This window comes from Manis pentadactyla, chromosome 2, assembly GCF_030020395.1.
Source record: "Manis pentadactyla isolate mManPen7 chromosome 2, mManPen7.hap1, whole genome shotgun sequence".
Taxonomy (NCBI): Eukaryota; Metazoa; Chordata; class Mammalia; order Pholidota; family Manidae; genus Manis; species Manis pentadactyla.
In genome coordinates, this window is record NC_080020.1 from 191,361,503 (window position 1) to 191,387,062 (window position 25,560).

Consider the following 25,560-nt stretch of genomic DNA (forward strand, 5'->3'; position numbering starts at 1 on the left):
TAGATTCTAGAGGATTGAAGTTTGATTTGTGAAAAAGTGGGGCTACATAGTAAAACACTATCATCTAAAATACTGTACTGGTTCATCAATCTGCTTATTCTTCTTCCCTATTATTAACAGACATATTTTTCAGTATATAAACTTCTGTCTAAATCTATTCAAGGCCAGCAAAGGACAAATGAAGAAATTTTCATGGAATGGGAGAATAAAGGAGATTACCTCAGAAGACAGGGATTATTAAGGAGTTAGCTCCCACACTCTTATCTACATAAATACAAGAAAAATCTAATATAAGGGCTTTAGAAAGATATTAATAATATCTCCAAGCAAGCTCTTTGGAGGCAGGGAGCTCATTTTCTATCACTTTCATACCCTGTCAGTGCCATATCCAAAAAAGGTAATAAATAAGTGTTTCCAGGGAAAAATATTTTGAGATTTCTTGTATGCTATTTTTATGCTGGTATATGGAATTAGAAAATCCTGGGTTCAAATCTAAGCTTTGAATTTACTAGCTTTACAACCTCAACAAAATTTCAGTTTTTGTCACTTGTAAAAGCAGAATAATAATACAGGCTCTAAGGTTGTGGGGAGAATTAAGAATTACCTTTTGTTACATGCCTTGCACACTATAGGGCTTATAAATTGGGGCTCAGTAAATGTTAGTTTTCTCCCTTACCCTTTTTTTCTCTTCCTTTATCATTCACACTTTGAATTCCATCTTGCTATCCTCCAGAGCCACAGTAAATGAATATTTTATCTCAAAGGTAGTCTGTAAAATTAAAATCTTGCAATGCTATGTGTGTCTATGTTTAACTTATCAATTCCCCCAAAAGCCACCCTTTAAAGTTACAGGCATCTCTTTTAAGGCTTTTTGCCATTTTACTTTACTTCTAATAAAAGTATCATTAGGATATGGAGCCATTTATAGAAATACCCTCTCAGTAAGATATTAAACTCTACGGAAATGCCTAGGATTCAGAAAACATTCCTTGGAACTACAGGGTCATTTAAAATTTGTGATTAAGTACCCTAAGGAATCATTCTTTTTAAACAAACCTATCTGGCAGTTATCAATTATGCATTCATATTCAATACACATTTATGAAGTGCTTACATTATGTTGGCACTTGGTTTTGCACTGAGGGGTAAAGAGATAAAAGTCCCTGCTTCTGAGATGCTTGCAGTTTGGTAGCTTGTTATTTACACATATAGTTTATCTGTTTTATCCACAGGAGGCAGAGACCAAAAAACAGAAAAAAATGCAAAAGCTCTTATTGTAATTGTTTCCAATGTTAAATGGAGGGAACCAATGCTAAGTAAGCACAGAGATGACATTAGAATGCTATTATAGATACTCCCAGACACAACTTTGTAAATCTGTTTATTTTTGTATAATCTTAAAAGTAAATAAAAATATAGTATGTTTTCTCAGAAAGAGCTAACATATTGCAAATTTTCTTTGACTCAATCCTTTGAGATATTTGATAAACAACACAGATCTATGTTCTGTCAGTTAATTTGTATGAATTCATGCCTCATTAACAATAGATATTAAGAGTGAAAAATCAACATTTGTCACTTGCCTCTTTTGATTTTTCCTTTTCTTCTGCCTCTTGTTCTGTGTAATAATATAAGAGTAAGGTAAATGTAAAGAATGACTAGCAACATATATAAAATACAAATAGTTTTCAACCAACTCTGTAATCTTAAACTTCTCTCTAAAGAAGAGTCAAAACATACATATAATTTTTATCTTACTACTTCTAGCTAGTTTCCCTGGTTTTATCTGAAAGTAAAGTTGTATTTAAACTTTACACCTTTATCTAGGAAATATTCTCTTGGAGGCAATCAAAACTGGCCACAACAGTTTTCTTTTGAAGTATTTTTATTTCAGTGAGATGTTTAATCATAAATTAGTTGACCAATTTGAATACTATAGACTAATAAAAATATTTCACAATTCGAGGCTACCTCTACATCTATTTCTAGATATGACAACTTTGCTTTAATCAGACAAAAGACTAACACTATATAAATATAATATTAACAAATGCATCTTCACAGATTTAAAAAAAATTTATTAGGTGAATAAAAGCATGTTTGTTGAGGCACAAAATAATGAAAATATTTCTCTGAAAACATTTTCTAAGGGATTGTTCAGAAATTTAGTGTTTTAAAATTCATACAGTCTCCAACAAGATCTTTTATATTACAATTTGAACATATAAAAACAAATTCCATCATTATTATCAAATCACTATGTAGAAACCAACCTTTTTCAGATAGAAGGTTCTTAGCCAACATATTTCCAAGATAGTACTCGTGAATATTTACTTTCTATATTTAAAAATAAAATAAAAAGATTGTAAGTATTTTGCAAATAAATTTTTAAAGAATACAACTTTAAAACCATTAACCTCACTATTAAAGTTCTCATTTCATAATGTTCCATAGTTAATATTTTGAAGAAAAACATACCTGACCACTTTCTTTCTCTTCATGGTATTGACGAATGTGTTTTCCGTGACACACTTCGTAAGTCCAATAAGACTCAATCTAAGAAAGATGTATGTATTTAAATATGTAAAAGTCTAATGTGGCTCAACTGATTTACTTTTTGATATTTTAAGTATTTGAATAGATTTCCCCCAAGATTTAGAGTAAGCTTTCATTAATGAAACTTACTATTACACCTCAGAAAAATATGAAATTTCTAAAGGCTATTCACTGTTTTCACTAACTAGATTATGAAAATTCTGTGAAGGAAATAGGTCTAGAATACAGCTGGCATCTGTAATAACCACCTGGCTTAGGGATTATTTTCTACATAATCTAAAAATAATAATTAGCACTTTTTATTAGAATTGTATATAAGGAAACTTAATTTTGATCTGAAAAACATTCAAAGTGGTTTGGTAAGTGATATTTGATATTGGTATTAACGGGTGTTTGTTACATATACAGGAAATTTAAGTGAAGAAAATACTATTAAGCAGTAGCTTAGACTTACAACTAATTTATAATTTGATACAACATAATAAAGTAAAAAGAAACAATTATTTTCAAGGGTCTACTGGCTGCCAGAAATTTATTTTCTAGTTATCAAGTGAACATAAAATACATACTCTGTAGGAACAACTGCTTTGTTTAAATAGTGGCTCCAATAGCTCTCTTGGATTAGGGCCTTTATAATCCTTTTCTTCTTCCTATGGAAGAACTAGAGTTTAATACTTACATTATTCTAGAACTTCACCCAACTCTGCTGTTGGGTATAACTCATTGGTCAAGTCACAGATGCTTGGAAACAAAAGGGAAAAAAAGTCAAAACCTTTAATAAGATCCTATGGTATGCCACTTCTTTCAAATGAATTTAAGTATAAAACATGGAGTCAAAGAATGACCTTCCATTCTTCCTTCTCTTAAAATAAGATTTTTTGATTATCAGTTTCCTGAATAGTTCTTATAAACCTATTTCAGAATTTTTAAATGCTTGCATTCAAATTCTAGTTGTGAAAGCCTCAGAATAGATGAATCTTAGAGAATATTTTGTAAAGTTTTAAGGTACTTCTCAGTTTTCTATATTTATTTACATTTCAGACTTGAATGCCATGTATACGTATGATTGCCTGTGTGTATATTTGTCTATATTTGTTTAAAACAAAATGAAACATACTGTCTTTCACAGATTTTAAATCTGAATCAAACTTAAGAAAGCACTTGCTGAGTTTAAGATTTCCATTTTACAGATCATGAAAATATTACGTACTTAGCTTAATAAATTTATTGAGTTTCAAATTTGTTCAAGGTTCCACAGCTAACTATAGCCTATACCTCAGCCTCCTGGCTCCTAGACTGGTGTCCTTTCCTTTTTACCATGCTGCCTCTCCTGTTTCATCTTGAAAGAAGTCATTGCCTTGAAGGATGGATAAGAGACAACTAGGGAATTTTAGGAGGAAAAAAAGGGCATGAGCTAAGGTAGTGAGAAAGCATAAGGTAGCTACAGACTTACTTATCAGCATTTTTTATTAAAAATATCATATACATCTAAAAGTTCTATCTTGTTTCAAAACCCTCATTTCTATAAAAGAAAGAAAGCATGGAGTTAGATTTTCATTTAAAACATTTAATAATTGGTTGCTAATTTTTCAAACTGAACTGTAAAAACAAAGAATTCAGGGACAATAAAAGTGATCACTATTTTTATGGTAAAACAGGATTAATGAGAAACCTGCCATTTAATTTTATTTTAAAGTATGTGGTTGCAATGTCTTAAATAAATCTTTGGTGACAGGGAATATCAGTATATTTATAAAGACTTACCTCATCCCCACTTGTCACAAGGGGAAGAATACATTTATATTTTTCTTTATGTGTAGTTGTCATGATGACATAATTATCTTCTTTATATAAAACTCCAGTTGTAGGCTAGAAATAGAACAAGAAATATACATTACTTTCTCTGGATAAATTGTGTTAAATTGAATAACTTATAGTCTTGGGTCAAACTAGTTTACTATTTCAACAGAGGATTTTTGAACATATTTCCAAAGCCAGGGAAAAGATTCCACATATTTTTTTTATAACAAACTTTATCCTGTTGCTGTAACAGGAAAAAATGAAAAAATAAGTTTTGAGTATAAAGAAAATACTAATGCAAAGACTGAAGTTAAAACATGGATTCAAAAGCATTACAGTCAATGTTCACGAATACACCATTGATGACTATTTATTACTTTTATTAACAATTACCACCTATATGTGAGAATCTATAGCACTTTACAAATGTACTCTCAATTCTGTTGGATGGGACATAACATAGTACATTATTTTTCATATTTAGATAATGTATGGATAAATTACTTTTAAAAGAAAAATCACTATTAATTTTCTACACAGACTTAACTATATGTCATGGCTCAGCAAACTATTTCTTTTTTTTTTTTTTTTTTTAAATAATTATTTTTTATTGAAGGGTAGTTGATGCACAGTATTACATTACATTAGTTTCAAGTGTACAACACAGTGGTAGAACATTTATATACATAATTCCAGGTTCCAGCTATCACCCTACCAAGCTGTTACAATATCTTGACTATATTCCTTATGCTATACAGTACATCCCGGTTACTTATTTATTTTACCATTGGAAGTCTGTCCTTTTTTTTTTTTTTTTTTTTTTTTTGTGAGGGCATCTCTCATATTTATTGATCAAATGGTTGTTAACGACAATAAAATTCTGTATAGGGGAGTCAATGCTCAATGCACAATCATTAATCCACCCCAAGCCTAATTTTCATCAGTCTCCAATTTTCTGAGGCATAACAAACAAGTTCTTACATGTAGAACAAACTCTTACATAATGAATAAGTTACATGGTGAACAGTACAAGGGCAGTCATCACAGAAACTTTTGGTTTTGCTCATGCATTATGAACTCTAAACAGTCAGTCCAAATATGAAAACTCATTTGGTTTTTATACTTGATTTATATGTGGATACCACATTTCTCTCTTTATTATTATTATTATTTTTAATAAAATGCTGAAGTGGTAGGTAGATACAAGATAAAGGTAGAAAACATAGTTTAGTGTTGTAAGAGAGCAAATGTAGATGATCAGGTGTGTGCCTGTAGACTATGTGTTAATCCAAGCTAGACCAGGGCAATAAAACATCCACATATGCAGAAGATTTCTCTCAGAACAGGGGGGGTGAGGTTCTAAGCCTCACCTCTGTTGATCCCCAATTTCTCACCTGATGGCCCCCCTGCGACTGTGCCTGTCTTAGGTTGTTCCTCCCTTGAGGAATCTTACCCGTCTCTGGCTAACCAGTCATCTTCCGGGGCCATACAGGGAAATGTAGAGTTGGTAAGTGAGAGAGAAGCCTTATTGTTTGAAAAGGTTAGCTTTTTACTTCTTTGCATACTTATGCCCTGTGGCTTCTATGCCCAGCATTTGTCTTGAGGTATCTTTACCACTTGGAGGAGTTATGATACTCGGTAAATTTGATATGAGGCACGAATTCTATTTAAGGGTTGTAATTAGGAAGGAAGAAGAAAAGCTATAGAAGTAGCAGGCGGAAGAAAACATGGGAAGATTGATTATTTCTTTGACATATCTTCTTGTAGAGTAACTTCAGCGTATATAGGTTTTAAGCTACTACTTAAATTGCGCACACACATTAACATAATAGGAGTATAGTTACATAATCAAAGCATATCTGTAATTACCAGCCATCTCCAGTGAAACCAAGAAAACCATTAAGGTACCTTAGGCATTTGTGAAAACTTATCTATGATATGGTGGATATTGTCCAACTGAACTTGAACAGTCTGAGAGAAATCAGACAAATTAAAACAACCCATTCCTGGGGACTGTTCACATGCCATATGTTCTTTTAACAGTAAATAGTCTGTAGTTGTAAGAGTTTGGAGCGCTACAATTTGCACTTCTCCAAATTCTTGGTTGAGTTCCAACAGTATAGATCCAGTCAAATTTGTTGTTTCACTGTATGCACAGGCCAGCTTAGATATCTCCTTCCTCATTCCCACGGCAAGTCCAGGAACTGATGGGATGAGTGCATCTACTGCTGTAGCAGTGCGTGGATCTTTGCTGGGGTTTTTTGATGATCATCTTCTGGCATGAGTCTTCCAGAGAGTGCAGATGTTGGAAGTTCTTTTTCATATCGTATCTTAGTTCATTTTCGGGGTAGCCCAATTAGGCTTTGATCCTCTGTATAAACACAAACAGACCCTTTGCCTACACTTTTATATGCCCTTTATACCCTTGTGTAGAACTCGTTGGAGGTTACCACACAGGAACTGCCCTTTTTTTTTTTTTTTTGCTTTGTTTTTGGTATCACTAATCTATACTAACATGACGAATATTATGCTTACTAGGCTCTCCCCTATACCAGGTCTCCCCTATAAACCCCTTTACAGTCACTGTCCATCAGCATAGCAAAATGTTGTAGAATCACTACTTGCCTTCTCTGTGTTGTACAGCCCTCCCTTTTCTCCTACCCCCCCATGTATGTTAATCTTAATACCCCCCTACTTCTCCCCCCCTTATCCCTCCCTACCCACCCATCCTCCCCAGTCCCTTTCCCTTTGGTACCTGTTAGTCCATTCTTGAGTTCTGTGATTCTGCTGCTGTTTTGTTCCTTCAGTTTTTCCTTTGTTCTTATATTCCACAGATAAGTGAAATCATTTGGTATTTCTCTTTCTCCGCTTGGCTTGTTACACTGAGCATAATACCCTCCAGCTCCATCCATGTTGCTGCAAATGATTGGATTTGCCCTTTTCTTATGGCTGAGTAGTATTCCATTGTGTATATGTACCACATCTTCTTTATCCATTCATCTATTGATGGACATTTAGGTTGCTTCCAATTCTTGGCTATTGTAAATAGTGCTGCGATAAACATAGGGGTGCATCTGTCTTTCTCAAACTTGATTGCTGCGTTCTTAGGGTAAATTCCTAGGAGTACAATTCCTGGGTCAAATGGTAAGTCTATTTTGAGCATTTTGATGTACCTCCATACTGCTTTCCACAATGGTTGAACTAACTTACATTCCCACCAGCAGTGTAGGAGGGTTCCCCTTTCTCCACAGCCTCGCCAACATTTGTTGTTGTTTGTCTTTTGGATGGCAGCCATCCTTACTGGTGTGAGGTGATACCTCATTGTAGTTTTAATTTGCATTTCTCTGATAATTAGCGATGTGGAGCATCTTTTCATGTGTCTGTTGGCCATCTGTATTTCTTTTTTGGAGAACTGTCTGTTCAGTTCCTCTGCCCATTTTTTAATTGGGTTATTTGTTTTTTGTTTGTTGAGGCGTGTGAGCTCTTTATATATTCAGGACGTCAAGCCTTTATCGGATGTGTCATTTTCAAATATATTCTCCCATACTGTAGGGATCCTTCTTGTTCTATTGATGGTGTCTTTTGCTGTACAGAAGCTTTTCAGCTTAATATAGTCCCACTTACTCATTTTTGCTGTTGTTTTCCTTGCCCGGGGAGATATGTTCAAGAAGAGGTCACTCATGTTTATGTCTAAGAGGTTTTTGCCTATGTTTTCTTCCAAGAGTTTAATGGTTTCATGGCTTACATTCAGGTCTTTGATCCATTTTGAGTTTACTTTTGTATATGGGGTTAGACAATGGTCCAGTTTCATTCTCCTACATGTAGCTGTCCAGTTTTGCCAGCACCACCTGTTGAAGAGACTGTCATTTCGCCATTGTATGTCCATGGCTCCTTTATCAAATATTAATTGACCATATATGTCTGGGTTAATGTCTGGATTCTCTAGTCTGTTCCATTGGTCTGTGGCTCTGCTCTTGTGCCAGTACCAAATTGTCTTGATTACTATGGCTTTATAGTAGAGCTTGAAGTTGGGGAGTGAGATCCCCCCTACTTTATTCTTCTTTCTCAGGATTGCTTTGGCTATTTGGGGTCTTTGGTGTTTCCATATGAATTTTTGAATTATTTGTTCCAGTTCATTGAAGAATGTTGCTGGTAGTTTCATAGGGATTGCATCAAATCTGTATATTGCTTTGGGCAGGATGGCCATTTTGACGATATTAATTCTTCCTAGCCACGAGCATGGGGTGAGTTTCCATCTGTTAGTGTCCCCTTTAATTTCTCTTAAGAGTGACTTGTAGTTTTCAGAGTATAAGTCTTTCACTTCTTTGGTTAGGTTTATTCCTAGGTATTTTATTTTTTTGGATGCAATTGTGAATGGAGTTGTTTTCCTGATTACTCTTTCTGTTGGTTCGTTGTTAGTATATAGGAAAGTCACAGATTTCTGTGTGTTGATTTTGTATCCTGCAACTTTGCTGTATTCCGATATCAGTTCTAGTAGTTTTGGGGTGGAGTCTTTAGGGTTTTTTATGTACAGTATCATGTCATCTGCAAATAGTGACAGTTTAACTTCTTCTTTACCAATCTGGATTCCTTGTATTTCTTTATTTTGTCTGATTGCCGTGGCTAGGACCTCCAGTACTATGTTAAATAACAGTGGAGAGAGTGGGCATCCCTGTCTAGTTCCCGATCTCAGCGGAAATGCTTTCAGCTTCTCGCTGTTCAATATAATGTTGGCTGTGGGTTTATCATAGATGGCCTTTATTATGTTGAGGTACTTGCCCTCTATTCCCATTTTGCTGAGAGTTTTTAACATGAATGGATGTGAACTTTGTCAAATGCTTTTTCAGCATCTATGGAGATGATCATGTGGTTTTTGTCTTTCTGTTTGTTGATGTGGTGGATGATGTTGATGGACTTTCGAATGTTGTACCATCCTTGCATCCCTGGGATGAATCCCACTTGGTCATGGTGTATGATCCTTTTGATGTATTTTTGAATTCGGTTTGCTAATATTTTGTTGAGTATTTTTGCATCTACGTTCATCAGGGATATTGGTCTGTAGTTTTCTTTTTTGGTGGGGTCTTTGCCTGGTTTTGGTATTAGGGTGATGTTAGCTTCATAGAATAAGTTTGGGAGTATCCCCTCCTCCTCTATTTTTTGGAAAACTTTAAGGAGAATGGGTATTATGTCTTCCCTGTATGTCTGATAAAATTCTGAGGTAAATCCATCTGGCCCGGGGGCTTTGTTCTTTGGTAGTTTTTTGATTACCTCTTCAATTTCGTTGCTGGTAATTGGTCTGTTTAGATTTTCTGTTTCTTCCTGGGTCAATCTTGGAAGGTTATATTTTTCTAGGAAGTTGTCCATTTCTCCTAGGTTTCCCAGCTTGTTAGCATATAGGTTTTCATAGTATTCTCCAATAATTCTTTGCATTTCCGTGGGGTCCGTCGTGATTTTTCCTTTCTCGTTTCTGATACTGTTGATTTGTGTTGACTCTCTTTTCTTCTTAATAAGTCTGGCTAGAGGCTTATCTATTTTGTTTATTTTCTCGAAGAACCAGCTCTTGGTTTCATTGATTTTTGCTATTGTTTTATTCTTCTCAATTTTATTTATTTCTTCTCTGATCTTTATTATGTCCCTCCTTCTGCTGACCTTAGGCCTCATCTGTTCTTCTTTTTCCAATTTCGATAATTGTGACATTAGACCATTCATTTGGGATTGCTCTTCCTTTTTTAAATATGCTTGGATTGCTATATACTTTCCTCTTAAGACTGCTTTTGCTGTGTCCCACGGAAGTTGGGGCTTAGTGTTGTTGTTGTCATTTGTTTCCATATATTGCTGGATCTCCATTTTGATTTGGTCATTGATCCATTGATTATTTAGGAGCATGTTGTTAAGCCTCCATGTGTTTGTGAGCCTCTTTCCTTTCTTTGTACAGTTTATTTCTAGTTTTATGCCTTTTTGGTCTGAAAAGTTGGTTGGTAGGATTTCAGTCTTTTGGAATTTTCTGAGGCTCTTTTTGTGGCCTAGTATGTGGTCTATTCTGGAGAGTGTTCCATGTGCACTTGAGAAGAATGTATATCCTGTTGCTTTTGGATGTAGAGTTCTATAGATGTCTATTAGGTCCATCTGCTCTACTGTGTTGTTCAGTGCTTCCGTGTCCTTACTTATTTTCTGCCTGGTGGATCTATCCTTTGGGGTGAGTGGTGTGTTGAAGTCTCCTAGAATGAATGCATTGCAGTCTATATCCCCCTTTAGTTCTGTTAGTATTTGTTTCACATATGCTGGTGCTCCTGTGTTGGGTGCATATATATTTAGAATGGTTATATCCTCTTGTTGGACTGAGCCCTTTATCATTATGTAGTGTCCTTCTTTATCTCTTGTTACTTTCTTTGTTTTGAAGTCTATTTTGTCTGATATTAGTACTGCGACCCCTGCTTTCTTCTCACTGTTGTTTGCTTGAAATATGTTTTTCCATCCCTTGACTTTTAGTCTGTACATGTCTTTGGGTTTGAGGTGAGTTTCTTGTAAGCAGCATATAGATGGGTCTTGCTTTTTTATCCATTCTGTTACTCTGTGTCTTTTGATTGGTGCATTCAACCCTTTAACATTTAGGGTGACTATTGAAAGATATGTACTTATTGCCATTGCAGGCTTTAAATTCGTGGTTACCAAAGGTTCAAGGTTAGCCTCCTTAGTATCTTACTGCCTAACTTAGCTCGCTTATTGAGCTGTTATATACACTATCTGGAGATTCTTTTCTTCTCTCCCTTCTTGTTCCTCCTCCTCGATTCTTCATATGTTGGGTGTTTTGTGCTGTGCTCTTTCTAGGAGTGCTCCCATCTAGAGCAGTCCCTGTAAGATGTTCTGTAGAGGTGGTTTGTGGAAAGCAAATTCCCTCAGCTTTTGTTTGTCTGGGAATTGTTTAATCCCACCATCATATTTGAATGATAGTCGTGCTGGATACAGTATCCTTGGTTCAAGGCCCTTCTGTTTCATTGTATTAAATATATCATGCCATTCTCTTCTGGCCTGTAGGGTTTCTGTTGAGAGATCTGACGTTAGCCTGATGGGTTTCCCTTTATAGGTGACCTTTTTCTCTCTAGCTGCCTTTAACACTCTTTCCTTGTCCTTGATCTTTGCCATTTTAATTATTATGTGTCTTGGTGTTGCCCTTCTTGGATCCTTTCTGTTGGGGGTTCTGTGTATTTCCGTGGTCTGTTCGATTACTTCCTCCCCCAGTGTGGGGAAGTTTTCAGCAATTATTTCTTCTAAGATACTTTCCATCTCTTTTCCTCTCTCTTCTTCTTCTGGGACCCCTATAATACGGATATTGTTCCTTTTGGATTGGTCACACAGTTCTCTTAATATTGTTTCATTCCTGGAGATCCTTTTGTCTCTCTCTATGTCAGCTTCTATGCGTTCCTGTTCTCTGATTTCAATTCCATCAATGGCCTCTTGCATTCTATCCATTCTGCTTATAAACCCTTCCAGAGTTTGTTTCATTTCTGCGATCTCCTTTCTGGCATCTGTGATCTCCTTCCGGACTTCATCCCATTTCTCTTGCGTATTTTTCTGCATCTCTGTCAGCATGTTTATGATTCTTATTTTGAATTCTTTTTCAGGAAGACTGGTTAGGTCTGTCTCCTTCTCTGGTGTTGTCTCTGTGATCTTTGTCTGCCTGTAGCTTTGCCTTTTCATGGTGATAGGAATAGTCTGCAGAACTGGGACGAGTGACGGCTGGAAGGACTTCCTTTCTTGTTGGTTTGTGGCCCTCCTCTCCTGGGAGAACAGCGGCCTCTAGTGGCTTGTGCTGCGCAGCTGCGCGCAGACAGGGTTTCTGCTTCCTGCCCGGCTGCTATGGAGTTAATCTCCGCTGTTGCTGTGGGCGTGGCCTGGCTCGGGCAGCTATTCCAAAATGGTGGAGTCGCGTTGGAGCAGGAGCGGCTGGGAGGCTATTTATCTCCGTAAGGGGCCTCCCTGCTCCCTGCAGCCCAGGGGTTAGGGTGCCCAGAGATCCCGGATTCCCTACCTCTGGATTAAGTGACCCGCCCTGCCCCTTTAAGACTTCCAAAAAGCACCCGCCAAAACAAAACAACGCCCACCAAAAAAAAAGAAAAAAAAAAGGTGGTCGTTCGTTTTTCTTTATTCTCCGGTGCCAGCCTCAGGCCTCTGCTCACCGGTCTTTCTGCCCTGTTTTCCTAGTATTGGGGTTCCTATCCCTTTAAAACTCCCAAAAAGCGCTCGCCAAAACAAAACAGCAAAAAAGCAAAAAAAAAAAAAAAAAAAGGTCGCGCGCTTTTCTTATGCCCTCAGTCGCCCAGCCTCCAGTGCCTGCTCACTGTTCTTGCTGCCCTGTTTTCCTAGTATCGAGCGCCCTGCACTCTGGCCCGGATGGCTGGGGCTGGGTGTTCGGCAGTCCTGGGCTCCGTCTCCCTCCCGCTCTGCCTGCTCTTCTCCCGCCGGGAGCTGGGGGGAGGGGCGCTCGGCTCCCGCGGGGCCGGGGCTTGTATCTTACCCCCTTCGCGAGGCGCTGGGTTCTCTCAGGTGCGGATGTGGTCTGGATATTGTCCTGTGTCCTCTGGTCTTTATTCTAGGAAGGGTTGTCTTTGTTATATTTTCATAGATATATGTTGTTTTGGGAGGAGATTTCCGTTGCTCTACTCACGCCGCCATCTTCTGCCCCTCTCAAACTATTTCTTTAAAGGGCTAGATAATAAACATTTTAGGCTTTGTGGGCCATATGGCCTCTGCCACAACTATTCAACTACTGTAGTAAGAAAGTGCATAGGCAATATGTAAATGAGTAGGCATGGTTGTGTTCTGAAAAATTTTGTTCATAAGAACAAGTGGTTACAACAACATGGATCGAGCTAGCGGATATTATGCTCACTGAAATAAGCCAGGTGGAGAAAGACAAGTATCAAATGATTTCACTTACCTGTGGAGTATAAGAACAAAGAAAAAACTGAAGGAGCAAAACAGCAGCAGACTCATAGAACCCAAGAATGGACTAACAATTACCAAAGGGAAAGGGACTGGGGAGGGTGGGTGGGAAGAGAGGGATAACGGGGGGGGAGGGAGTAGAAAGGGGGCATTACAATTAGCATGCATAATGTGGGGGGAGGCACGAGGAAGGCTCCCTACAGCAGGGAGAGGACAGGTAGTGATTCTACGGCATCTTACTACGCTGATGGACAGTCACTGCAATGGGGTATGTGGGGGTAACTTGGTGATGGGGGGAGTCTAGTAAACATAATGTTCCTCATGTAATTATAGATTAATGATACCAAAAAAAAAAAAATCACCATGGGAAAAAAAAAAAAAAGAGTAAGTGGTGGGCGGAAGTACAGCACCAAGAAGCTTACTATGCTGATGGACAGTGACTGTAATGGGATATATGGTAGGGACTTGATAATAGGAGGAATGTAGTAAGCACAATGTTGCTCATGTGAAATCTGAGCATAAGATTGTATATCAAGGATACCTTAATAAAAAAACTAAAACAAAAACAAAAACAAAGCAAAGCAAACCAAACCAAACAAAAAAAAACAAGTGGTGGGCCAGCCCAAAGACTGTTTGCCAACTGCTTGTATATTTCAACAAAACTATCCTTAACAATTTATACTCCATAAAACCAAACAAATTGACAAATCAAATATGAACTAACATGACTCAAACATTGCACTTAATATAACTGTTATCAGTTAAAGAGAACTCTCTTCTTTGTGATAGCAAATACATATTTAATTACTAAGGCAGAGGTTTGCATGGTCTATGATATGTGTTCTGTGATAATTCAATTTTCTTAACTTTTCTCTCCTTACATTACTGAGAAATCACTGTACTATTTGACTCTCCCTGGCAAGGAAAGAACCAATCTTATTAATCACCTCTGTTTTTTTCTCAACTTAAGAAACACAACTGTTAACTATAATAAAACCAGTACTACTTGACACCAGTGGCATCTTAGACACAAATGCAAATTAGGGCAATGTTTTCCCAAGACAGTAAAAAACAAAACAAAAACAGCAGAAATACTAGCTCTATTAGCTATATGACAGTACCACTCTAAATCTAGCTCATTTACTTATTAGCTCATTTATCCTCAAAACAAGCATTCTACCCATCTTACAGGAAAGGAAACTGAAGCCCAGAGTTTAAATAATTTGTCCAAGGTAACAGAGCTAGTAAATAGCACAGCCCAGAGATGAACCCAAGCAGACTGGTTGTATATTCTGTGTGCTCCTGTTTAACATATTTGAATCTTTTGTTAACATTCTTTTAGACTATCATATAAATTCCTAGATTATGACCAAGGACCTTTGTTTAAAAGATCATTATAAACTGAAAGAATCAAAGAGATTTGAAAGTGAGAGTTGCAAAGACAAATTACTTAGAAACCTTTATTCAGTTGTGTCGACAAATGTTAAGACATAGTATTTATAATGACTTTCAGTGTTTTTCAGATATATTCAGAATATGTCATAGTGAGTTGTGTAAAGCATGACTCACACTCACTTAGCAATGGATGCCCTGAAGTCTTGTCAAATCACTTTTGTACTGTAGTGGAGGCAGACAGTGGCATATGACTTAAGTGCATTCACCTCTTTGTGAAGTACCTGCCATTCTAATGTTCAGAGTTGAATTGTATACCAATATTGACTTATTTACTAAAATGTTCACCACAATGCTAACAATGGAAAAAGGAACTGCTTGTTTTGAACCATAGCAAAGAAAGGAAGACAATTTTTTCTTTGTAACAGAAACTATTTTCGGATTTATGCCTATATATAAATTAATTCCTCTGCCTATTGTTTTTAAGATCTAGGCAAGAGGTAACAAGAAATAGAAGCTATTTCTATTCTTGTTTGAAGATGCAGAGACTTGTCTTTCATTAAGTTAGGAAGGGCTGGTTTCCTTTTCCATATACTGGACCAAGCAGCAATTCTTCTAAATGAAAACTGCTGAAATAGTGAGTCACTTATTGGGATCACAAAGTAAAATTTTTAACAGACTTTACCCTACCTTTTCATAAGAGAAATTATTGGGAAAAAGTAAATCTTTTGTGATTTTAAGTTAATTTTTTTTGTTACTACTAAAATGCTTCCTTTTGATTTTGTAAAATAGTTACTTTAAAAAATTAAATATAATAAATTCTGAATGTACAGAATTACAGATAATGTAAGAAACTTGTTTTATATAACTTAACACCTTAAAATATTTTCAGTGTAAGTAACAGTGATTTGATAAAAAAAAAACTATTCAAAGGGGGTATGGTTCTTTAAGGTTAAGAAATGAAATATATCTTGGCAGGGGAGAAATTTCTACTGTTTGACAGGAGTCTGGAGGACTTAAAAGAGCAGATACAAGACAAAACCAACCTGGGAGAGGCTGTAAAATCAACTCATGGGCACAACTTGTCAACATATATAATATGCCTGGAAACATGGAGTTGGTCACCATTCCTCCTAAGTGTCATATTTGGGGAAGGTTTTTGAGTGGGAATACTAACAGAAGCAGAGGAAAAAAATTAGACTTTTTTTGTGGTTTTACTTAGGAGAAATCCATGAACTCTGTGAAGTAATGAATAATTGAACATTTTAATGGCAGAGATATTTCAGAAGGGAAATATACACCTAAAATTGAATGCTAAAAACCAGTAAACAATATCAGTCATTAATTAATGTAAACATTAAAAAATGTACACTTTTTTTCTTTTTTGCGTTGAAAGAAAAAGGGTTGGGACACCAGCACTCCCGATAGCATTTAGAGTAGAGTAACCAGCAACCCACTGAGGACCCCACGTGCCTACACATGGCTTTAAGACCTTTCCCACTGCTGGAACTCGCTGCATGGCACTGAGACAGCTCAAAGTTGGGATCCCACTCCCTGCTCTGGCCTGGAACTGGGAGAAGCTGCAGCATTACCTCTCCCCTCCCCAAAAGTGGCAGCCATCCTCAGCTCCCACAGTGGACAAGTCGGTAGGCAGGGAAGAGGTAAAAAAAAAAAAGTACACATTTTTGGTGTTTAATACTTTAAGTAAATTAGAAAGCAAGATTATAAAGATCACGTATTTTGATATATCTGAGTGGGAAGATGCTTTAAAACACAGGACAATTTTAAAGCTAAAAAAATTTCAGATCTAAAGCACTCTCTTCCTATTTCAGACATCAGGGAGATAAAAGTCCTTATTCTAGTTCATACAACTGCTCAGTTATATACAAATGTCCAATCAACTGGCCCATTAAAAAAATGACAGTGCCAGGTGTAAAGGCTGCAGTTTCAATTACATAAAGAAGGGAAGGGAAGCCTTAAGATTATAAAAGTATTTTTAAAAATTGTAAGACCAATAATAATAACTCTTGGGGCTTATTTTTGGGTGAGGGCCACAGACCTTTCACCAACTCACGTAATAATGTCTCTAGATTTTTCTCAAAATAACTCAAACTCAAAAAAAATTTATCCCCAAATCCTCAAATATGCTTGTCTTAGATTATGTTGTATTGCCAAAGAAAGTAATTAAAAACGAAATTTCAAAATTAAATCGATAATGTGAAAAGCTAGTGTAGCACACTCTGAGATCTTTTTCCATACCTCTTTTAAGCCAGCAAACACCAGTGCCAGAAAGAAAACTGAACTACTTGGTAGTAACCTCTTAACAGGCTAGTTTCAGACATTAGCTTACAGGGCAGTTAGTTCTCAGGGGTGTATAACAGCATGCTTTTTTAATTAAAAAAAAACAAACACACAGGTGCAGGAGTAAAAAATTATCATGACCATATTCTTTAAACAATTGCCAAGTTCATTACGCTTTTTGTAAACAATAACAGAGGCTGGACTAAAGTTTTCTCACCCCAAGCCTGCTAAAGTTATATCTGATTTAACTTTTATATAAGTATTTAAATAAGTCAATATTTTGTGGAATGGAAAGATTAACCTGGCTTCCCAGAGAAATATTTACTTAAATTAATTTGAGAACCAGTGAACTACCAGAATGGGAGAACTGAAAACAGAGGAATGGAGAAACAAGCCAGGTGTGAAATATTAGCAAAAACTAACTTTTGCAAATAGGAAGCTGCTGTGGCAATGATGACATCTTGGTAAATCTTATTTTGATATCATAGTGTCACTTACTCATGTTTCCATGAAATAGTAATAGAACAATATGCTAATATAGTCTCCCAAAGGTAATGACTGCAAGTAATTGGAATGGGAATTGAAAAAAAACTTTTGCATTTTCCAGGATTTCATTCTGAAATAAATGAACTAATTATGGTATCTTAACATCACAATTTTTATTTGTCTACACTAGATAGTAAGACTTTTCAGCAGTTTACCCCGCAAAGACAAGACTGCAAAAATTTCATTACTGTGAGGTTATAAATATGATCATCACTGTAGAAAACCTAATATGAAATCTCATGTTATGGGATTTTAAATAACAGTCATAATACATCAAAACAGTAAAAGGTATTCGGTATAGAGAGTTGTTAACATTTCACAGGCCAAAAATTCCTCTCAGAAACATCTTTGAAGGGAAAAGAGTTATGGGAGCATGCCTATGCCTATGTATGTGTATACAAAAGAGAGAAAGAACGAATATGAAAGAGGGAACTCTTATCTGCAGTACAACTGGTTGTGTACGTAGGGTGCTGTGTAGTACTCAAGGGAGAAGGCGGCTAGTGTAGAAAGAACTGCCGTTGATTTTCCAAAGATAAATGGGTGCGCCTGATGTGGCTCTAAGAAAGCTTCTTCCATAGGGTAGGAATGTTGATAAGGTGTAGTGAGACATTTAAAATGAGAGCAAATGGCCACTGGATCCCCATCAAGAGGGCATCCACGCAACGTGTTAGATAAACACTCGTATGAATGAATGAACACCGGGTAAATGAAGATTTTGACTGGGAAAGGAAGCAAGCGCCTGCAGAAGAGGTCCTGAGAAAAAAGCTTAGAATACGGAGAGAAAGGGCCGAACTCTTGGTGCCAGGAGGAAGAGATGGCTACAGGGCACTGACCAGAGAGAACTCGGTGCCGGGCCAGTTGACTCGGAAAGGGATGTCATCGCTGAGCTGGGGCAGCGCTCTGCCGCCGCCGGACGCCTCTAAGAGACCGCAGAGGACCAGTAACACTGGCCCGCCCGGGACCAGACTCCGCGCGCCGCCGCCTCCTTCCTCCATCCTCCGCCGCCGAGCTCTCCAGCCGCCGCCACAGCCTCCTCTGTCCACAGAGGAGAGGAGGCGGAGGAGGAGGAGGCGGCGGCGGGACTACTAGACGCCTAGGCAGCTCGGGGCCCAACCACCGCCACGTCTCCTTCCGGAGAACCCGGCAACGCCGCCTCCGCCCCCTTGGGCCTCCCGCCACTGTTTCCGGGGCAAGCGGCATATCAACATCCGGGACCGCCGACCCTCCGCCTACGGAAGCTGGGGCACGGGTCGGCGGTTTCCCGGCGGGGGCGAGGGCCTCGAGTGTGGTCGCCTCCCGGGAGCGGACGCCCGAAGAGCAGCCCTCGGACCAGCCTTACTGCGAAGCGGCAGCAAGGAGACCCGGTGAGTCGGGGAGGCGGCGACCGCGCTCCCTCCTGCCACCCGCCCGGCTGCCCAGAGCAGGGGCGGTGTCTTGACCGGCGCGGGAACTGGAAGAGGAGAATGTGAGCGGGGCGGGTGCTGGTCTGTAGATGAGAAAATTCGAGGTAGCGATGAGAAGTGACAAGTGGCGCTGTTCCTGACTTACCTGCCTTCTCGCTGCTTTTCTTTTCCTTTTTCTCCTCATATAGAATAGGAACACTTCATCTTTCCCGCGTGAAGCTTCTCTCCGCCTCCTCTGACGTGGGCTGTGGTCATCTCAGTGCTTAGCTTCTGACCAAGGCAGAGCAGTTTGCTCAGTTTCTGCAGCCCCGGGTGAGGCGATACTCGAGCTGAGGAAACCTGTCGTTCCCCGGCTTAAGAATACTGTGGTTCACCGAAGTTAGCTGTGACTGGGTCTCTCCTCTTGGGGAGGACAGCTAGATATCACAGCCCCTACATTTTACCCCACGTGGGGCTCCTTTAAGGCATCCCTGTGTTGTACGTTAGGTGGTGGTTTTATCAAAGAAGCTGAGAAGTTTCTTAGGTGCACCTAAGGGCCAGATGAATGTGAAGTTTTAAAACTCATGTGAGGTAAAAACATATCTGATTGCATTCAAAATAAGACAAAAAGTTTTGGGTTCTCCTCTTTAAAAAAAAATGCCATTGCATATAATCTTTTTTTTATACAATTTTTTAAAAGGAATTGTTGATATACACTCTTACGAAGGTTTCACATGAAAAACATTGTGGTTACTACATTCACCCATTATCGAGTCCCTCTCCCCACACTCCATTGCAGTCGCTGTCCATCAGTGTAGTAAGATGCCACAGAATCACTACTTGTCTTCTCTGTGCTACACTGTCTTCCCCATGATCCCCCACACACCATGTGTACTAATCATAATACCCCCAATCCCCTTCTCCCTCCCCACCCGTCCTCCCCCACCCCTCCCCTTTGGTAACCACTAGTCCTTTCCTGGAGCTTGTGAGTCAGCCTCTGTTTTCTTCCTGCAGTTACATTGCATATATTCTCCAATATAATAGTATATACAGTGTTAGCCATAGAGAGCCCATCATTGTCTTTGTGGTGGTGGGGAAAACTAGATGGTCTTGCTAGATCCACTACAGTCTCCTCCCCGTCCCAAATTTGAACCAAATCAAAAAGCAAGAAGAGCAGTCTTTACACGTCATAACTACTTTATGTATATTATGAGGCAGATACCATAGATTGTACAGTAAAGGGATGTTAAAGTGGAGATAAACAGAGGCAGCAAGGAGACCCGGTGAGTCGGGGAGGTGGTGGGTTGGACAAGGAAGTCTTCCCCAGAGAGGTGACATTAGAACTGGGGTTTTAATAAGGACTTATGAGAGTACATCAGGCAGGTGGGGAAATGCATTTCAAGCATACTTCTAGATTAGGGCTTTTTGGTGTAGTCAGAGGGCAGGGTGAGAAGGAATCAACAGGAGATCAGGGCTCTGGAGGAACAGAGGCTGTCAGTTTGGGAAGGTTGCGTATGCCCTGCCGAAGAGTTTGAGCTTTGTCTCAATAGGTCAGAATTTCTTGAGATTGTAGACTTTATGCATTGAAATCATCTGAGGTGATCTATGTTTCTCAAGTATACAAAGATTAATTCCAAATGGATAAATATTTAAATGAATAACAACAACAAAGAATGTAATAGAAAATTTAGGGGAATAATGGAATGATGTTAGTAAGATAGGAAATCCTGAAATTATGAAAGAACAAAGTCATTTGATTAAATAAAAATGAAAAATATTTCTACTGCTCTGGTTTAGTCTTTGAGGCTGTATTGATGGAATCTGCTTCAGTAGAGTTTTACGGTCATGTAAGCCGGTTACTTAAGTAATTTCTGGTAGTGGTAAATGCTGCTTGGAAACTAGGATTATGTGAAAAAGAATGCCTCTGGGATGTGCTGTTTAGGTAGGTGGTCAGAATAGATTTCTATGAGGTAGACACTTGAGCTGTGACTTGAAATGTTGAGGAAAAAGCCAAACATGAATTTTCAGTCAGAGGCCCTAAGGCAAGGATGAGCTTGGTGTGTTGGAGGGACCAAAAGGCCAATGTGGATGGAGTGTAAAAGTAAAGTGGTACGAGGTGAAGTTGGAGAGACAGGAAGAGCCCATCTGGACACAGACCTGTAGGTAGGTTAGTGATATGTCCTGATGTATATTTGTGAAGCTCACATTATTGCTGCTGTGTGGATTATAGGGGATGGTGTGGGCTGAATTGAGTTCCCCAAAGAGATATGCTTAAATCCTAACCCCCAGAACCTGTGAGTGTGAATTCATTTGGAAATAGGTCTTTGTAGATCAATCAAGTTAAGATGAGGTCACATTGAATTAGAGCAGGCCCTAATCCAATGACTAGTGTCTTTATAAGAAGAGGAACATTGGTTACACAGACAGATCTACAGAGAGAATGCTGTGTGAAATCTGAGTCACAGATTGGAGTGATGAGTCTACAAGCCAAAGAATACTAAAGAGTGCTAGCTGCCGCCAGAAGTTAGGAAGAGGTAGAAGTTTGAGAGAGTTCATGGCCCTGCTGTCACTTTGGTTTCAGACTTTTAACCCCAGAACTGTAAAGTAATAAATTTCTATTCTTTCAGGCTACCCAGTTTGTAATAATTTGTCACAGCAGCCCTGGGAAACTAATACTGGGGCAAGTGTGGGAACAGGGAGACAAATTAAGAAGCTTGTAGTGGAGATGGAGAGAAGTGGCCTGATGTTGAATGTATTTTTCAGGTAGAGCATCTTAAACTTGCTGGTGGATTAAACGTGACATGTTTTTACAGAGGTCAATTAATGATGATGCCTGGATATTTTTAATGAGGAATTCATGGTGCAATTTACTGAAAGGGTGAAGAACAGAATATAGACTGATGGAAACGATAAGTTTTTATTTGTTCTATTTTTTATTTAGAAATAATTTCAAATTTACATAAAAGTTGCAAGAGTCGAACACAGATTACCCAGTTGTTAACATTTTATCTGATATGTGTTTTGATTACAATAATAATAATTTCTGAGTTAAGGGTTCTGTTTTGGATATGTTAAGTTTAGATAACAGACTTCCAAGTGGAGCTAACAAATCACTTAAATAAGACACATAGAGGTGGGGGTTGAGGAGGTGGGTTCTAGGCTGGATTTAGGCATTTTGACGTTATCAACATATAGATGTCTTTAAAGGCATGATTCTGACTGAGATCATCTCAGGGAATAAGGATAACAAAGGGAAGAAAACGGTCATTGCAATATTAGGTAAAGAACAGCATTGAACAGTTAACAAAATTGAATGGGAAGGTATACCCACTAAAGCAGGAAGAAAATTGGGAAACTGAGGTATCAAGGAAGTTAAGAGAAAAAAGTATTTCAAGAAGGAGGGAGTGACCAGCTAGCTAAGTCAAATAAATGCTGCTGAGTTGTATAAAATGAGGATAAGTAAGTAACCATTGGGATTTGGCAGCATGGAAGAGGAGTAGAGAGGAAAAAAAGGCTTGATTAAATTGGACTGAAGTGGAGGGCTTGCTAAGGTGTACATTAAATTAAAAACAATATGTGTCTGCATTTTAGCAGAGTTTAGAGTTTCTGAATCTGGGCACTGTTGACATTTTGGGCCAGCTGACCCTTTGGTGTAAGGGGCTGTCTTGTGCATTGTATAGTGTTTAATAGTATCCATGGCTTGGGTCCACTAGATGCTAGTAGCAGCTCCTTCCCCCTTGGTTATGACACCAAAAATGTCCACAGACATTGCCAAATATCCCTTGGCAGGCAAAATGGCCCAAGATTGAGAATCACTGGTTTATACTCTTAAATGAAAGGCATGAATAGTAATGATGAATATTTTAGGCATTAGCTTACTGAGGGGGAAGCTTACTTAGGGGCAAACAGGAGACCTTTCTTTCTGGCACTCCAAAATTTTTGCAATGTAGTAAATACATCTTTGCCTGTAATGCAGGTAGTACTGTTTGCACTATACTTTGGTGATTCATAAGGCACTTAATCTTACCTTGCAGTGATATCATTATTATGTGTGTCAGTTACATTTGTAGAGGATTTTGGATGTAAATATGTAGAAAATTGTCCTGAATCTGTATTAGCCCCATCATAGCCTAGAAATTATTTTGAAAAAAAAGAGTCAATATTGCTTCATTTAGTAGTGTCTTTACTTTTTCTCATATAAATATCGTACTATAATTTTAAATTTCATTTATTTTAGCTTTCTGTTTGTGGCTTCTAGAAAAATTCCCCTTTATTTGGCAAAGCTGCCCTTTTCTGCATAGAAGGGATTTAGTCTTAATGCAGCAATTTTAAATTAGCTGTAGAACTGCAAATCTGGAGAGGGATTAAGAAAGTTGTGTAGTTATTCATCTAACAACATATGGTTTAGAGGCAGTGCTCTAAGTAGTAAGGATGCTATAAAAATGACTTAGATCATGGATGAATCTAGAGGGTATTATGCTCAGTGAAATAAGCAAGGCAGAGAAAGACAAATACCATACGATTTCACTCATTTGTAGAATACAAAAACAAAGCAAAACAGAGGAACAAAACAGCAGTAGACTCATAGACATTGAGAAGTGGCTAGTGGTTACCAAGGGGAAGGGGTTGGGGAAGTTTGGAGGGGGGAGTGTGAGGAGGATAAAGGGGCACAATAATTTGCAGTCACAATGTAAGTTGGTCACGGAGACAGTAGTATAGCATGGAGAATATAGTTAATGATTCTGTAACATCTTTCTGCACTGTTAGTAACTTCACTAGAGGGTGTGAGAAATTAATAATGTGGGTAACTGTTGAACCACTGTGTTTGAAACAATATGATTGTATATCAACGGTATTTAAAAAAAAAATGACATAGATATAGATCAAGTCCCAACTAGAACATTACCTAAAGCATTACCACATAGAAAGGTTGATAGGACTTGTACCTAACTAATTATATTAAAATGACAAGTGTTGTTAGAGAGGTACTTATTGTATAGGTGAAGTATTGTGGACATTCAAAGGAGAGGGTGATTACCTCTTGTAGGGGATGAGAGGATGGAAGGGTCAAAATCAATAATATAGTCCTGGCATTTGAACAGGGTCTTAACAGGTGGTAGGATTTGGATTTCCAGAGCTGGGAAAGGCCTATTCAAAGTGAATGGAAGAGCATGATCCCAACTGTGGGTAAAATTGTAGTATTTCCAGAATCTCTCACCTGGCCTTACTTCATTTCCATATCAAAAGGTGTTTACAAGGGGTGGAGAGAAGCTGTTCACTCGTCCTCTCTGTTGCATAATGGTCTGGCACCTGTCAGTCGCCAGGACTCCGCCTGCGTGCGTAGCGAGTATGGGCCAGGTGGAGAGCGGAATGGAGAGCAAGAGTAGCTGCAGGATGACGATGAATGGAGCCAGGCTTCTTGTAAGCAATAAACAGGTTTCTCCCACTTTATCCTTTCCCTAAACTGTTTTCAGCTTCACCGGTTTCACTAGTTTATTTGCCTCTGGCTAGGAACATGCTTCCCTGCAGAGCTACACCAAAACATAGAGAGATCAGAAGTAATTTGATTTGAGTATAGGAAGGGAGCTTGGGAATGGTATGAGTTTAATATGTAACATGGGTGACAGTTCACCTTGGTGCAAAAAGGATGTTTTAATTAATAAATGCTACTAGTTTAATTTGCTATCCATCTATAAGAAAACCAACTAGATTCCCTCATCATAAAATAAAAGTAAATTGTGAAGGAGTTAAATATATTTATCTGTTTGAAGAAATTAGGAGAATATTTGTATAATTAGTATTATTATACAAGATATGATATTTTTTAGTAAGACAAGAAATCCAGATACTATAAATGGAAAGATAGACTGATGTAGTAACCTTTTTTTTTTTAAGGTCTCATTGATGTACAATCTTATGCTCAAGTTTCACATGAGCAACATTGTGGTTACTACATTCCCCCTATTATCAAGTTCCCACCACAATACCCCATTACAGTCACTGTCCATCAGCATAGTAAGATGCTATAGAGTCACTACTTGTCTTCTCTGTGCTACACTTCCTTCCCTGTACCCCCCCTATATTATGTGTGCTAATCATAATGCTCCTTAATCCCCTTATCCCTCCCTTCCCACCCATCCTCCCCAATCCCTTTCCCTTTGGTAACTGTTAGTCCATTCTTGGGTTCTGTGAGTCTGCTACTGTTTTGTTCCTTCAGTTTTTGCTTTGTTCTTATACTCCACAGATGAGTGAAATCGTTTGGTACTTGTCTTTCTCTGCCTGGCTTATTTCACTGGGCATAATACCCTCTAACTCCATTCATGTTGTTGCAAATGGTAGGATTTGTTTTCTTCTTATGGCTGAATAATATTCCATTGTGTATATGTACCACATCTTCTGTATCCATTCATTGATGTAGTAAACTTTTTAAAAATAGTAATCTCTCTTGAAGTTAAAAATGTGAAAATTTTTTGGTCTAGTTTAATATAATGAGTCATAGGAAATACATATTTGGTAATTCATATGACCAGATATATATTTCTCAGGTATATTTGGTCTTTATCCAAAGTTTCTGAAAATAATATAGTCTTAAAGGTGAAATGGATGTCTTGTCATGTTAATAAGAGACTGTGACCAAAGG

The 25,560-nt window shown here is 38.1% G+C and overlaps 2 protein-coding genes across 3 annotated transcripts in view; one reads left to right on the forward strand and one right to left on the reverse strand.

Annotated features, from left to right (window-relative positions):
- Positions 1 to 18,677, reverse strand: part of ERLEC1 (endoplasmic reticulum lectin 1) — a 36,338-nt gene extending 17,661 nt beyond the window's left edge. Inside the window, exons 1-6 of the mRNA XM_036925931.2 lie at positions 18,372 to 18,677; positions 4,321 to 4,425; positions 3,126 to 3,206; positions 2,479 to 2,556; positions 2,274 to 2,337; positions 1,584 to 1,618 (exon numbers count right to left, since the gene is read on the reverse strand). Of these exons, the coding sequence (XP_036781826.1) occupies positions 1,584 to 1,618; positions 2,274 to 2,337; positions 2,479 to 2,556; positions 3,126 to 3,206; positions 4,321 to 4,425; positions 18,372 to 18,533 (525 nt within the window). The 5' untranslated portion in view covers positions 18,534 to 18,677. The remainder of the gene's footprint in view (positions 1 to 1,583; positions 1,619 to 2,273; positions 2,338 to 2,478; positions 2,557 to 3,125; positions 3,207 to 4,320; positions 4,426 to 18,371) is intronic.
- Positions 18,678 to 18,739: 62 nt separating this feature from the next.
- ASB3 (ankyrin repeat and SOCS box containing 3) overlaps positions 18,740 to 25,560 on the forward strand; it is a 118,955-nt gene continuing 112,134 nt past the window's right edge. The window contains exon 1 of one of the 2 annotated variants that reach the window (XM_036925930.2): positions 18,740 to 18,902. The gene's annotated coding sequence lies outside the window, so the exon portion shown is untranslated. Of the gene's footprint in view, positions 18,903 to 20,192; positions 20,204 to 25,560 lie in introns of those variants that run through there. The other variant, XM_057497212.1, reaches the window with a different exon arrangement.